We start from the raw sequence: 14,301 nt of genomic DNA on the forward strand, positions 1-14,301 counted from the left end.
TCATCTCAACTCATCATTTTCTAAATAGGATAGATTTTTTTAAATCACTGAAATCTTTCCCACCCTGTCCTGGATAGACTGCTTCAAAGATTATCCATCAATTTTTTAAGAAAAGCTAAACAGAGAATTTTAACTGTATAAAAAACACATACACTACTATTCATGCCTTAAAATCCCTGGTAGGCATGTACTTAAAAGGAAACAAATCTTGCTTGCTTTTCAGTGTTTTGGGTGGGGTTTTTTTGATTGTTTTTTGTTTGTTTTAAATCAAGCACTTCATCCCTAACAAATCAATCACTTAAGACTGTAGGGGGCTAAAGGGTTAAAATCGTGTTCTCATAAAGGCTGGCTAGAACTAAAACATGAGTCCAAATGAAAAAGGAAATATCCACTAAAAACAAACCCAAAGACAAAAACCAAAAGGAAAAAACAAAACCCACAAACTAAAAGAAAAATGCACAGCTCCTGTCTGTTATTTTAATTGTTATCAAAATACTTGGAAAAAATAAGAATTACATAAATTTGATGAACATAAAAACTCAGTGTAAGGAGGCAGAGCTGAAATCAACTTTTAGTAAGTTTTAAAGTCAAATAAAAAATAATCTGCTTGACAATGGTGGTGCTATGTCAATGGTTGGACTCGATCTCAGAGGTCTTTTCCAATCTAAATGATTGTACTATTCTATGATAGCCTTGCTCCACAAAGAAAACATGAACAACTAGCACATAAGTACTAGGTTGGAACTGAAAGAATGGTGAAAAGTGTTATTTATGCACTTTCCAGCTTCAAACCAATAAAATCAGATCAAATTTGCGTATGCATTTTATTTCTTTGCATTTTGACCTCATCTGACCTCCAACCATTTTTTTATTCACTTAAAGCTTTGAAGCACTGTCACATATATGCTAAGCACAGGGCTCTGCTGACACCTAAACAGCTGCCAAAAGACACCGGGTCCATGACAGGCATCCCAAGGGACAATGATCAAGAAAAGGAGAATAGACTACTTGAATGTAATTTATCTGTCACCTATGCGCACAGCCCACTTACACATACATATATCAGCTCCGCTGAAAGAGGGATATATCCTAATGCTCTTGCCAAATTCCAATCTATAACAACAGTAGGTTTGATAAAGTTCGCATTATTTTTCCTCAAAAGCCAGTTTCACCATCTTCTTGGAGAGAGTAAAAAAACCTTGGGAAGATTTGATAAGGAAATGGCATAAATACTGGAAAAAGTACACCTGCTTTATTTGCTGAAATGCTCAGACATGAAATATGTCAAGTGAACACCATTAGTCGCTAATAAACATCAATTTCACAGGTGTTCTAAAATCCAAGCTAGCATCATCTATAGCCATCACATAGACACACATCTATAGAGAAAGTATAAACAAATTATCTCTTTAAATTCATATTTTCAGATGCTTATTAAAAAAAGCCAGGAGGTAGTGAGATAGAGATTTGAACTCGGAAAGAAGAGTCAATTTTCACTGACAGTGTAGAAGGTTGTTTGGCTCAACTTTATTGCTTTTTTATCTGTCACATGCTAACATCAGCAACACCAGAGGTGTGCTAGGGCTACTGGAGGTTGCCTCTACCTTCAGGAAAGCATATGCAGATCTGTCTGAGAACTCATGAAAATCTAAAATTAGTCAATCTTGTGAGGTCTTTGGTGCCTAAGGACAAAGGAGAGTGGCCTATGCTAGTGTATTGGGCTTGCATGGCAAGGTTCTGATAGTGGGGAGAGGACTAGGGGGTGGCTTCTGTGAGAAGCTGCCAGAAGCTTCCCCCACGTCCCAGAGAGTCAATGCCAGCTGGCTCTGAGACAGACCCACCATAGGCCAACACTGAGCCAATCAGCAAAGGTAGAAATACCTTTCTGATAACATACTTAAGAAGGAAAAAAAGTTGTTGTGCAGAAGTAATTGCAGCCAGAGAAAAGAGGAGTAAGAATATGTGAGAGGAACAGCTCTGCAGGCACTCAGTGAAGGCTCAACTGGCCTTCAAGGGAGAACCAGAACCACATCAGCAATATTCATGTACAGAAGTGAGCAAAGCTTTCGTTCTCTGCTTGCACTGAGAAAATTGCTGTTGCCACCTTTTGTAGGAGGCGTGTCCAGGGTGCAGGGGAGGCACCCAGGGCAGGGAAGCCCAGGGGACATGTGCAGGAATCCATAATCTCATTGGTTACCAGGTCACATGGTTTTAAGGGATAAAAAGAGTTTGAAATAAACTCTCTCTGATCACCACCTCAGTGGGGAGCAGACTCCATTTTTTTATTACATAAAGGCCCAATGCAACAACCTTTATTTGAAAAAAACAGACCAGTACCCTGATCTCCTGAAACGTGATGATGCTAATTCCTTATTCTGTTATTTTCAGTTCTTACACTAGGAAAAAACCCCACATGTTATTAAAAAAAATCCTAAGCTTTGGCACCTAGCCATGACAAAAAGCCAAAACTAATATGATTTCTAACAAAACACTGGAATGTACTCTGCAAAACAGCTATGGTCCAGTGTGTATCAACTGTTGCTGGCCTTCCACTGCAGTTAACTACACACTGCCGATATTAGCTACCAGTCATTTCAACACCAGGCAATGAATTGTTGTTCATTATCTGCACTTCTATTTTTTAAGCATTTTGTCATAAAATATTTTCAATGCTGGATTCAGGATTAATTTCTTTCAACATGTTTTTATATGTTGAGCTAAAGCATGCATAGACCTATAACCATCTATTAGTTTAAATGTAGATAGTTATCTAGCCATAAGAGTAGAGGCTACTTGAAAGACAATGACAATTACAGTGAATTTACTATTATTAGTCTCACTCACACCTGCAGAATTCACAGTTCAGGGATGAAGCTGTTAGAGGGTAATAACTGCAACATGCAATGCATGATATTTACAAAGCAAGAGCATCTTTGTTCAAAACATGACCCTAAGCAAATACCAGGAATTATCAGCCCTTTTTACCAATCCCCACCCATGTTTTGATTAGAAGAATGAAAAACAAAACGTAAAAACCACCCACTCAGGAATAAGCGAGCTTGTCCGAGGGATGATCAAAATGATCCATCTTTTATCAATGTTTTTAAAACACAAGCAAATACTTCAAAAAGCAAAATACTTGTAACTTACGCAATGCTATAGCCTGTTACTCCACCGAGCTTTTCACCAAGCTTTCAGGAGTGAGAATGAATACAGAGGAAGCCCACAAACTTTCCTGACTGTAAGCAGCTAATCAAAGAGTACCTACAAAACCAATCAATCAATTGCGTAGGTATCTAATCAGCTGGCCTTTCTACAGAGAGCTGAGCTGCAGTTGGATGAGGCTGTGTGATCACAGCACAAAATTACATGTTTAGATAGGTAAAAGATGTTTTCATAACGCAAACAGAAAAGTTTCTGGCTTAGATAAATCTGTCCAACTGGTACTGCCCATCGGAGTATGGATGTCATCCACCATTAATTGGTAAAACAAAATTCCCAAAGTACCAAAATTTGACTACAGTTTTCAAGGTTGAAAGCTCTTATCTAGATGACACCATTTTCTTTACTGGAACAGCTTGGTATTTCTGAACGCTAATGCAGGCATGAAAAATATACGTCTGGAATAAGCATTGCTTTACTTTTCCAAGCTGAGTGTTAATCGTGGAGACCTGACAAACATAACGCTTCACTCCCTGCAGGTTGCTGTATGCTTGGACAAGAGAAGCAGTTGGTACACAAATAAATACACAAAAGCCAGAGGTGCTATTGCTTAAAATAGATTTTAAGTGTGAAACATTTGTTTAGTCTTAGAATTCCCACATCCCATCTCAGTTAGTAATGATAAATATAGCAGGTTGATTTTGTCACTTCTGTCTACATCCATTTTTGTAACAGTGTAGACAAAAAAAATGAGTAATTTGCATTGAGAGGAAAAAAATCAGATGTACATCATCCCTCTAAGTGAGCTGTCTGAACTTTAAGAGTGTAACAAACGCCCATATACCAGTTGAAAATTACAGATTTCATTTGCACACAGACTTCACAGAAAAAGGTGAAGAAACCCAGACTACTGCTTGTTTTCACTGATGACTAAGCTAAGTTGAATTGTTTTCCACATTACCCTCCTTCTGCTGACCAAAACCCAACTGTTTCACCATACTGATGTACACATGTGGTTGAGCATTTCAACTCAAGGCCTGGTGGCTCAGGATGTGATTTCATCGTTAGCTGAACAGAGCTGAGTGAGGACTACCACCAGGGATAGCGGCTATTCGCATTCACCCCATCTTTAACTAGTCACTTCCACCTGCTGCACTAGCATCCATGGTAGGCTGCATCAATGAAATAAATAATCTGTTCTCACGTATAGTGCATTTCTGTACTACACAAAAGGACTTAAAATAGCCTTATCTGGAAAGACAGGCACAATATAGTATCAAATAGTCTTTTAGAAAATAAATCAGGGTAAAAGAAAAGAAAACAAACCAAGAGACCCTACATACCCGCTTCCACTCTTTTCCTATTGAGGAAACCATCATGATGCCCTTCCTAACCAAAAATGTCATGAGGTGCCATGATGATGGGAGGGAAAAGTTTATGCTGCACAATCACACGTGATGGGAACAGTGAACTCTATCCCTATAAAAGGGCTCATTACTCACATTCATTCAATTTATCCTACGGACCTGCTTCAAAGCATTGCACCTGCAGCAGAGCCCATGTTCACTTGTTTAGAAGCTGCCTTGTTAGATCCAGATGCAGTGCCTCGTATAAATGTGCTGACAGACAAAACCAATAAAATCCTGCCTCCCCTTGACTCAATGACAAAAATTCCATTAGTTTAATCACACTGGGATTTAACCCATGTTATTTATAAATGCCCGAAAACACTTGAGGAAAAATATTTAACAGGGTAAATGCTGCTGATGTAAACTCAGCAATGTTGCTTGGCACACAAGTAAACATACAATGAGTTAAAAACAAAAGCCAAAAAAGCAGGGAGAAAGCAAACACAAAATAACAGCAGCTTACCTTTTGAGGGGGTGGTCCGTGGTCATCCAAATAAGTGGAATTTCCTACAAAAAGAAGAAGGATGGAGATAAACAAAAGCCATCCAATTCAAAACTTGTCAATTCATGGAACCAGTGTACCTCTATCCCATTGGTTTTGTGGTGTAAAATAATTCAAGGAAAATACATTCACTCTGCTTTAATTTTTGATTGACAAAATAAAAACAAAATTAATTTGTTTTGACTACATTTGTAATAATAGATTAGATGCACATTGTCATTTTAGCAAAAAAAATTGCTCAAGGCAGCTTTAGTTAATCAATCACAACTTTCAACTGTTTGCATGACAAACACTGTCAGCTGCATCCTTGCACATTTTAAGCAAGTGAGTACAGCTAACCTCAAAAAGATTTCTTAAATAATAAAGTATCAAAGGCCTTTATCAAATTTTGGTCTGATGGAGTTGACAAGCATTCACTTATCTCTCTTCTAACACGTATTTTCCCCAACCTCCAAGCTACTCATTTGTTCCCAAACAGTATTGGTTGAATGGGAGTTGCATTCTGATGTAATGACACTTGCCTTTTCAAGATGTTCTTTTTATTCAGATAAAAAGCTTCAGAAAAAAAAAGCAGCTTCTAAACAAGTGAGTTGTCAGCTACAATAAAAAAGGCAAGAATTTCAGACTTTTTACCCATTCCTTGCAAACACACACTAATATATAAAATACACTCTCCCACACACACATAGTCTGTCTTCTCTGCAACTGTTCTTCCTGAACCCTTCTCCCAAAGGATTAATCAGGAGCTTTCCCAACACGTCCCAGCAGACGATGAAACCTTGCAGCAAGGCTTAAAGCTCCCCTTAAGCCACATGTGCCTCTCCTCTCAGACATCTTCCTACCAAAGAAAGCAAAAATACCTCTGCCCTAACCTTATATCAGTATGGGGTATGACAATAATTTTTACAGGTGCCTAATAGACATCCAAATGTCACATGTGAGTATCTCCATTCCTGAAGTGTTGGATGGTGCAGCAGAAATTGCCTCTGGGGTAACACAGGCTAGTAAGAATAAAATATAACTCAGTACACAAGAGCTCTTATTTTGTGAATTTAGCCAAAAAAGACGCTGTGTCACACTGTTTTTCAGAATGTCAGAAAAAAACCCTGAGATTTCTGGATCCAGAAAGCAGGAAGGATACATTTATGTGCGAGTATGACAGATTTTAATGTACAACAAAAAGGTGGGACTACATTTCAGAATTATTTTGCATTCTATTTTTTCTCTGGTTTTCCAGCATATGTTATAAAACCATGAAAACTTCAGTCAAAAGGCTTCCAACTCATCTAAATATAAGTCTGAACACCCCAAACTTCTTCTTTTACAGATGTATATACCTTGATCTTGGAAGAGTTTGTACTGCTATAAAAGCCTGAACAGTAACTTTTTGATAATCTGAAATCATGAATAATTTTCTGAAGCACAAGAAACTCATCTTTCTATACATTTTACACAAATACCCATCCTTTGAATAACACAGTTGCTTAATTTAATGCCATAGATAATATGGCTGATTCCCTACATTTAGGATAAATTCTTTATCCATTCCTCTGATACGATTCTAATTGCCAGGGAAGTAATTCAATTCCCAGACTGCTAACAGAGTAGCGTATGGCTTTCTGTTACAGTAGCTATTCCACAGGCAGGGGGATGGACTTGAAAATAAGCACTACAGGAAAACCCACAGTTACATCTGGGAGGAGAGCAAGGAAACTTCTCATTCAGCATTTACCTTTTACTGTAGAATCAGGCTGTTACTAGTTCCTAGCAACTTTGTCCTCTTTGTAATTAGGCAAGTGGAAAGACTGACACTGCTGTCAATAAAAGCATTTCTTACAGTTTGTGTCAGAAAAATTGTTTTATTTTGATTGATGATAAAACAAGTGATAGTGTTTTCTAAACAAGTTAAGACATTACAAATGTCATAAACATTATATGAAAATTACTAACTTGTTAGAAAGAGTAGCAAAACTTTGAGTTTTCTAATTGATATTAAGCAGTATATGGTAATAGTAATATATTTTTTCTTGTCTCCCCCAAAAATATACAGTTTATGCTTACTTAAATAAAAAGGAATATTAATGCATATGTATTAACTATCTTTAGCAATCACCTATTACAGCCAATTTTGCTGTAGAGAAGGATTTGAATTACCAGTCATAGTTTAGACAGCATCTTATAGAGCAGCATCGAGTGTCAGAGTTATACTACACAAACATTTTTGAGGTACTTTAAAGAGCAAACAACTTAACCAATTTCACCATTCTGTATCCGTAATCTATGTTCTTAGTATGCAGACTGCATTTTCCTTTTTTAAAATTACATCAAAATGTCCCTGTGGGTTTGATTTCTGGTTTTACAATGTTGTTTTTTTCACAGCACATTTTAGTTACTACTGTATCTACTGTCTCAGTTTGACGAGAGTGGAATGTTTTGCTAAAGAGGCTGAGTTATGAGATAGACCAAACTCCTTTCTCTCAGCAATTGCAAATCCAAAATTAAGGGGCTCTAATTGAGGAAGTGTGGAAAAAAAGAAGAAATAACAATCCTTTATTAAAAGATATATATATATATATATGTTGGTAAGAACAGTAACAGAACACAAACACAGCTAGACAATAGTCCTGTACCCAAAAGTCCCATTCAAACAAAAGGAAAAGTCTGAATACTTCTCTGTCCTTCAGCGCAGTTCTAACCACGGCCGGCAGGGGGCGCTGTTGGATCGCTGGAGGTGCAGGGCCTGCAGTGCTCGGTGTTGGCCTGCAGGGGGCGCTGTTGGATCTGTCGGTCACTGCGCGGGAGGGGGGCCTGGGGGGTGGTCTCGGATCGTGGGAGAAGCCGAAAAGAAAATGGAGACCCTCCCCCCAATGGAAGAAGGGGGAAAGGAAAGCAGTCCACCCTCACGGAACTCACTGTTGTTCTCAGATGACGATGTTTCAAGGCTCCTCCTTTTTTCTCCCAGTGAGCAAAAAACTCTCCGATGAAAACACAGCAGGTGCGGGCTGGAGACAAAGACAGCTTGCAAACAAGCCAAGGCCAGTGGTCAGGGCTGACCAAAATGAGAAAGCCAGAAAGACCGGCCTCTAGGCTTTTTCTCCAAATGCACGCACGCAAACCCCGTCTCCGTTCCAGAGAGAAAACATAGCAATCTGTCCTCTCCCTTCTGAGGAGGGCCAGCAATTCTCCCAAAACTCCCCCCCCCCCCAATGTCTCTGATGGGCCATTTGGTAGAAATGCAGCTTGGCCAGCTAGGTCCTTTGTAACGCTAATCGTCCCCCTTTCCATTCAAACTCCATCTTTCCTAGAGTGGAGGCAGGGGGAAGAAAAATTCCCTCCCCTTGGATTTCTAACCTATAACATCTACTTAAAGACAACAGTAAAATTATGGGGCATTATATAAAGGTCATTTTCATGGTAGTTGCTTGCTCAAATTCAGAAGCAACTAACTGACAGAAACTAATTGCCAGACAAACACAAAGAAATAAAAAGTATTGACTTGAAACCTAGAAAGAACTTACAAACAAAGAGCAGAGGAGGGAAAGCTTCGGACAGTCCCCACGCCCTTACACTGCCCCAAACTCCATGTGCAAAGCTAGCTCCTGTCTCCTGCCAGATCTCCTCCTTCTGCTCTTCAGGCATATGAACCAGAGTCAATCTCTGAGCCAACAGCACGCCACATCAATTCAATAGACTGAAATCTTTTGGGTTCAAGTTTTAAATGAGAATTTGTTTTCAGTAATAAAAGCGAAACCTTTTGCTGTATGATTCATATCATACCCTAAGTAATACATTAAAATAAATCAACAAATCCAGCTGCAGTGGTGTAGAGCAGCAGCCTGTGAGGTACACCAGCCGGTTCCTTAACCTCACGAAGTTCAACATGTGCTCTCACTGATCACGATATTGTAGAATTGGGCTTGCTTCCACTCTGCCTGCAAAACAGGGGCCACACTACAGCAGACTTAATGCATGCAGAAATATCACGCAAAACATGCATGTATGTGAGAATATCTCTGAAAAAAATCTGTAGGAAAGATGATGACTCCTGAGCTGGGTATTTACAAGTTTTATGAACTTAAGACAGGGTGTTGCTTTCACACATGGGGCCATTCTTCAGAAAATACATATCAGATTATGTTAGTTTAAAAACAAAAGAAAAATTCAGCGTTCTAAATATTGTAACAATGGAAAAATACCAAAGTAAAGCCAATCTGTGAACTACTAACAGCTGACACAGTAGGAGGGGTTGCACAGTAAAAATCAGGGACTTGGAAATAGATGCCATAAGCACCAAAGCCAGTGGCCATAAGCTCAAGTGTTTATTCTAACTATATTAACACAACAAGCTTATCTAAAATAGAGAACATTATCATGCGGTTTTTATATGCTCTGGCACACACAGCGTGTGTTTGACATCACTTAAGTGCACAAGACAAAAAGAGGCTTTCTGTGGTGGAAATGATAAAGTGATAGAAGAGAAGGTCATCTTTCCTCATTAGTAATCTTGCCCACTGCTTTGAAGCAACCTATGGCATTAAATCATCAGGATGACTTCTCTCAAGTCCTTTAATAAAGCTTTAATAAAGACATCATTGCTCTTGTCTGCTAATCTCAAGAAGATGACTCTAGATTTTTTTTTCCTGGACAGGAGTATTTAGTACTGCCTTCCTGTAATAGCATGAAAGTCTAAGGCATTAGAAAGAAGTCAGACAGAATAATCAAATCTCAAAACAAGTGGGATTATGCATTCCACAAACATGCTCAACAGCACACTTGAGCTGACTGAACACAGTCTTCTCCAGACTCTGTCAGAGATAAAAACAAGTTGGCTTTATTACAGAAAATGGTGAATACATGGAAGCAGTCCAATTTTTTCCATAATTTATTATCTTTGAGGTTAAGTGAATCAGCTGTATGCAAAATCTTTGGGGAAACCTTGTGGTTATGTTCCTTTTTACTTGGAATCACTGAAGTGTGGGGGTTTTGCTTGAAGCAAGCCAAGTTTAAACAGAGAAAGACGGTCAGTCACCAGGATTAAGGACAAACATTTCTGTGCCCAGTTCAGAACCACAGATAAGAAAAATAACTACAATTCTGGAAATTACCTTTCCAAAAAATTACTGGGGAGTACAGAAAGAGGAGGTAAGTGGGTTTATGTATGAACTAAAGACCCCTTGATAGCAACCGAAACAGGGTAACTCCACTTGAATAATTCAGACATCACGCGGAAAGAACTGTGTAGAAACAAAGAGAGAAAGCCAACATGGAAAATGTGGAGTTTTGACTATTTTCCTGGATAAGGGTTTTCCCTTGTTGGGAATCACAAGCAGCAGTCTAAGGGAGCTGGGATCCAGCTACTGCCAAATTTAATTTGTCTTGTGAAAATCCTTCTTCGTTCTCTTCACTTGGTCACCATCTCAAACTTCCAGGCGCCAGTACAACCTTTACTAGCAAATCACCCCTTACATCATCTAATGCTTAAAGGAAAGAAACAGTTTAATAGTCTTCTGATGAGTCTTTGGTCACAAAATTGGGCTTTGGAGAACAATTTCCCCACTAAACACCTCTAAACATTTACAACTGCACCTTCAAAATAAATGAAAGTGTGAGTGAGTAATCAGAAGAGGATAAGTTCTGCTCTGCTTCCTTCTTTACTTTTTTTCCCTTCCAGATAAGCAGTGGACATCCTTAGAAATTTCATAGATATTTACACATCTGAAACAATAAGATGTTCTTAGTCATCAGGTCTTGGAGCCCTTTGTGGTCCAAAGGCAGGAAGGGGGCTAGGGACTACAACTTGAAAACCAGCAGCTTAGCAGCATGATGTTGCCCACAGCTCAAATCCAACCTAAACGGAAAACCCTGCTATTGCTGAGGTCAGCACAGTCATACCAGATTTTGCAGAGGAAAGTTTTTCCAGAGGTGCACAGAGAAGATTAACAAAACATAGCAAAACCCCATTGACCAGTCTGCACTGGAATACAAAATGACTAACTGCCGTTTCTTACATCATATGTAAAAAGCTGTGCACCTACAATTGATTTCCTCTGTGCAAGACTAACATCCTACCAAAATTTTCATTTCTGGCCATGAAAAAAATGTAGAGTAGACATTATTTTTTAAGAACACTCCGCAATGGATTTTTCTTCTTCCTTTCTTGCCTTTCAAAACATTTTGGTTATACTTAATCTTAAAAATCATAAGTAAAAAAACCCCCCAGCACCAAACCCGTACATTTAATTCATTCTACATCGCTGAACACAAGGAAGGAAAGAAGCTGGAATATGATAAAAATACCTATTTTGCTTTATTACCCAGTGAACTGAACCCTAGAAACTTCATTATGATATAATTAATATTTGTTTACCTACAAGTTTCATAGTTCTAGCACAATTAGGAGAGAAACTGGCACATATAAGTGCACATACAAGTTTTTGAAAACTTACTAGAAATTCTGCATATGCAATATATATAAAAGTACCATTGGAATACAGATATGAAGGGTTTGAATAACTGAAGGTTCTAAACCAGTGTAGAGTATAACATACATGCTTTTGCATCTACCCTCTAATGACAGACTTCCCAGCCTATAATTCTACAAGGTGAAAGGCCCATTTTAACAAATGTTTAGAAACATTGGCTAGATGAAATTGAACCTGAATATTTGACAGTTTTAACTCTTGGCTAAAACTGCTCTGAAATTAGGAGAAAAATCTCCACATCTCACAAAGTCACTAGGACAGACCTAGGTAGTCCGACATGAGAAAGTTCATAATCTTTCTACAACATGTACCCACATTCTGTATTTGTCCTATACACGTATCAAGCAGTTTAATATTTTCCTTCAAGGCTCTTGCTAGGAGACTTTTCCTAATCCCTCAGTGTTAGACACTCGCATCTCATCTTCACTTTGAAAATCTTCCACGACCAGTTCACACCAACTTTTTCTTGTACTGGCCTTTAGCACATGGAAGTCTTCATAGCCTGGTACATACTGGTCTCATCCCACTATACCTACAACACAGCAGTTTTATCCCCTGCATTGGTAGCTCTCAGCCCCCTTCTACTCTTTTGAGATCCTTTTTGACCTTCTCTTTGAGATCTTTGCAGCTTCAGTCACCCTTTCTGCACCAAACAGCAGCACACCACCTGCCCAGCCACCCCTGGTGAAAGGCTGACTGCTGTCCTACTGGTTTCAACACATGCAGCAGAGAAGTGTGGGCAGGACAGGGGAAGGAGTACACTAGGCATGGCCCTCCTCTTGCAAAAAAGAGGAGACTCCAGAAAGTAAAATTACTATGAAGTCACAGACCCTCTCTGAATTGTATTTCAAAATGTACAGACAGATGTTTTATTTAATTGCTTTGTCAATAAACTGCTTTATTACTACTGGGGAAAGGGAGAGGGAGAAAAACAAAATTAACATCAAATCAAGAAATAAACTCAGCCCCAGCAGGTACTTTCCTGCACTCAAAAGAAAAGCAGACATGCACCTCTATCAAGACACTGCACAGAAAATCTAATGACCATAAAAAATAAGGTGCCATTAACCCAAAATATCGCAATTTTATTTTAATTCATTTTGCTGGAGAACAAAGACTGTGATCTATCTCTGTGGCCAGGCAGCTCTTTACTAAATACTCTTCAAAGCCCCATTAACCCATTTTCAGGAAGATCATTCCATTCCAGCTGAATATAGAGGGATAGTTTCACTAGCTTGGCAAGAAGTCTGTTTTAATCGATTGTCATATGAAGAAACCTTTTAAGACTTAGGGTTATTCCATTTCCCCCTTTTCCTCCTGAGTGAGAGATAGGTGCAAGACTATTTGCAAGCCACTTGCCTTCTTCAGAGAAAACCTTTTTTCCCCTCCACCCCACAGAATACATGACGCAGAGGAAGAAACTCTGTGGGACAGAAGATGATGACAGGGCCATGACACTTTCGCTTTCAATGCACTCATGCTCACATCCAGAGAACAGCACAACCAACACAGGAGACCTCCCTCTGCACAACTTAAGTATAAGACTGCAACTCTGCAGATAACCCTTCTCTTTACAAGGCTCTCCTTACCAAAGTGACAGGGACATAATGATGAAGCTTCAGTGAAGACTTTGTCATGTGCGAGGCCTCTTAGTCTCACGTCACTCTGCCATTCAGGCTATGAACTCCAGGGAATCCATATCTGACCAGACACTTCTCAGATGATACCAGTCTCCTATTACATCAATACCACACATCAGCTCTGTTCTTTCTCCAGATGTTTTTCCAAAGAGAAGGGGTTTATTATTTAAACTTAACCCAGCTTGTGAGCATTATTACTCTCCACTGCATTTATGCAGATATATTTCTCTCTTTTACCCCTGCACAGGCAATCTTGACAAACAGCAAGTCAATGAATTTTGAAAAACATCCAGCTGGCAAGTCACCAGTTGTTCAAGGAAGACTTTTATTACTCTTATTAGTATTATTAAGTACTATGCTGCAAATGCTATCTAGAACGAGTTGTTTGTTGGGCGTTTGGTTTGAAGTTCCTGTCCCTGAAGGCACATTTCCAAGAAGCTGCCTAGGTCTGTGGTCTGACCCCAGCAGCACCTTCCTAGCAGAGAAGAAATGAACATGCTTCACAGAAAATTAGTCATATACAGTTCTAAAGAACAATTCATATTTTTATTGCGCTGAAGCCAAATGACTTTTCCTTGCACGTGATTTTCACAACATTTGAGTCATATGGTTGCTATGATTTTATCACACTTCTTTACGCAGGCAGCTGCATTTAGGATAATGGACCCCATATATGAGGTAGCCTACAGGATCAAGCTATATGTCTGTTTTTCCCTTTCTTCATAGTTCAGGTTCTCTTAGTATCTGATCTCAAAAAGTACAAATGCAAATAAAAAAAGAGCCTTTTTAGAAGTCTGCCTTCTTTTCCTCCTCTCTACCAGTCTTTTGTGCCACAGGGAGTCACTGCAAAACTCTTCCCTATACTTATATACCTCTTGAAAAGCAATAGCATTCTATATAAGAAGTGGCTATCTTTTATTGCTTTCTTCTCTGAAGATTAAATTAAAAAAAAGAATTACAAATTGTTTAACAATTATTAGATTCCCATCCTCCAAAGGCTTAACAGAGACAAAGTTGGAAATAGCATTTCTTGCCAAGTCTGTTAGAAGCCTATAAGTGCAAAATAGAGCATTTAAGTAGGTCAGATAAGGAACATACTGTACCCA

General features: G+C 38.9%; 1 protein-coding gene across 1 annotated transcript in view; it reads right to left on the reverse strand.

The window, feature by feature from the left end:
- UST (uronyl 2-sulfotransferase) overlaps nucleotides 1–14,301 on the reverse strand; it is a 159,535-nt gene that overhangs the window by 92,342 nt on the left and 52,892 nt on the right. Inside the window, exon 2 of the mRNA XM_027725299.2 lies at nucleotides 5,035–5,078. Coding sequence (XP_027581100.1) covers nucleotides 5,035–5,078 — 44 coding nt within the window. The remainder of the gene's footprint in view (nucleotides 1–5,034; nucleotides 5,079–14,301) is intronic.

Source organism: Pipra filicauda, unplaced genomic scaffold (genome assembly GCF_003945595.2).
Source record: "Pipra filicauda isolate LSUMZ 115617 unplaced genomic scaffold, ASM394559v2 scaffold42_size3861933_pilon, whole genome shotgun sequence".
Taxonomy (NCBI): domain Eukaryota; kingdom Metazoa; phylum Chordata; class Aves; order Passeriformes; family Pipridae; genus Pipra; species Pipra filicauda.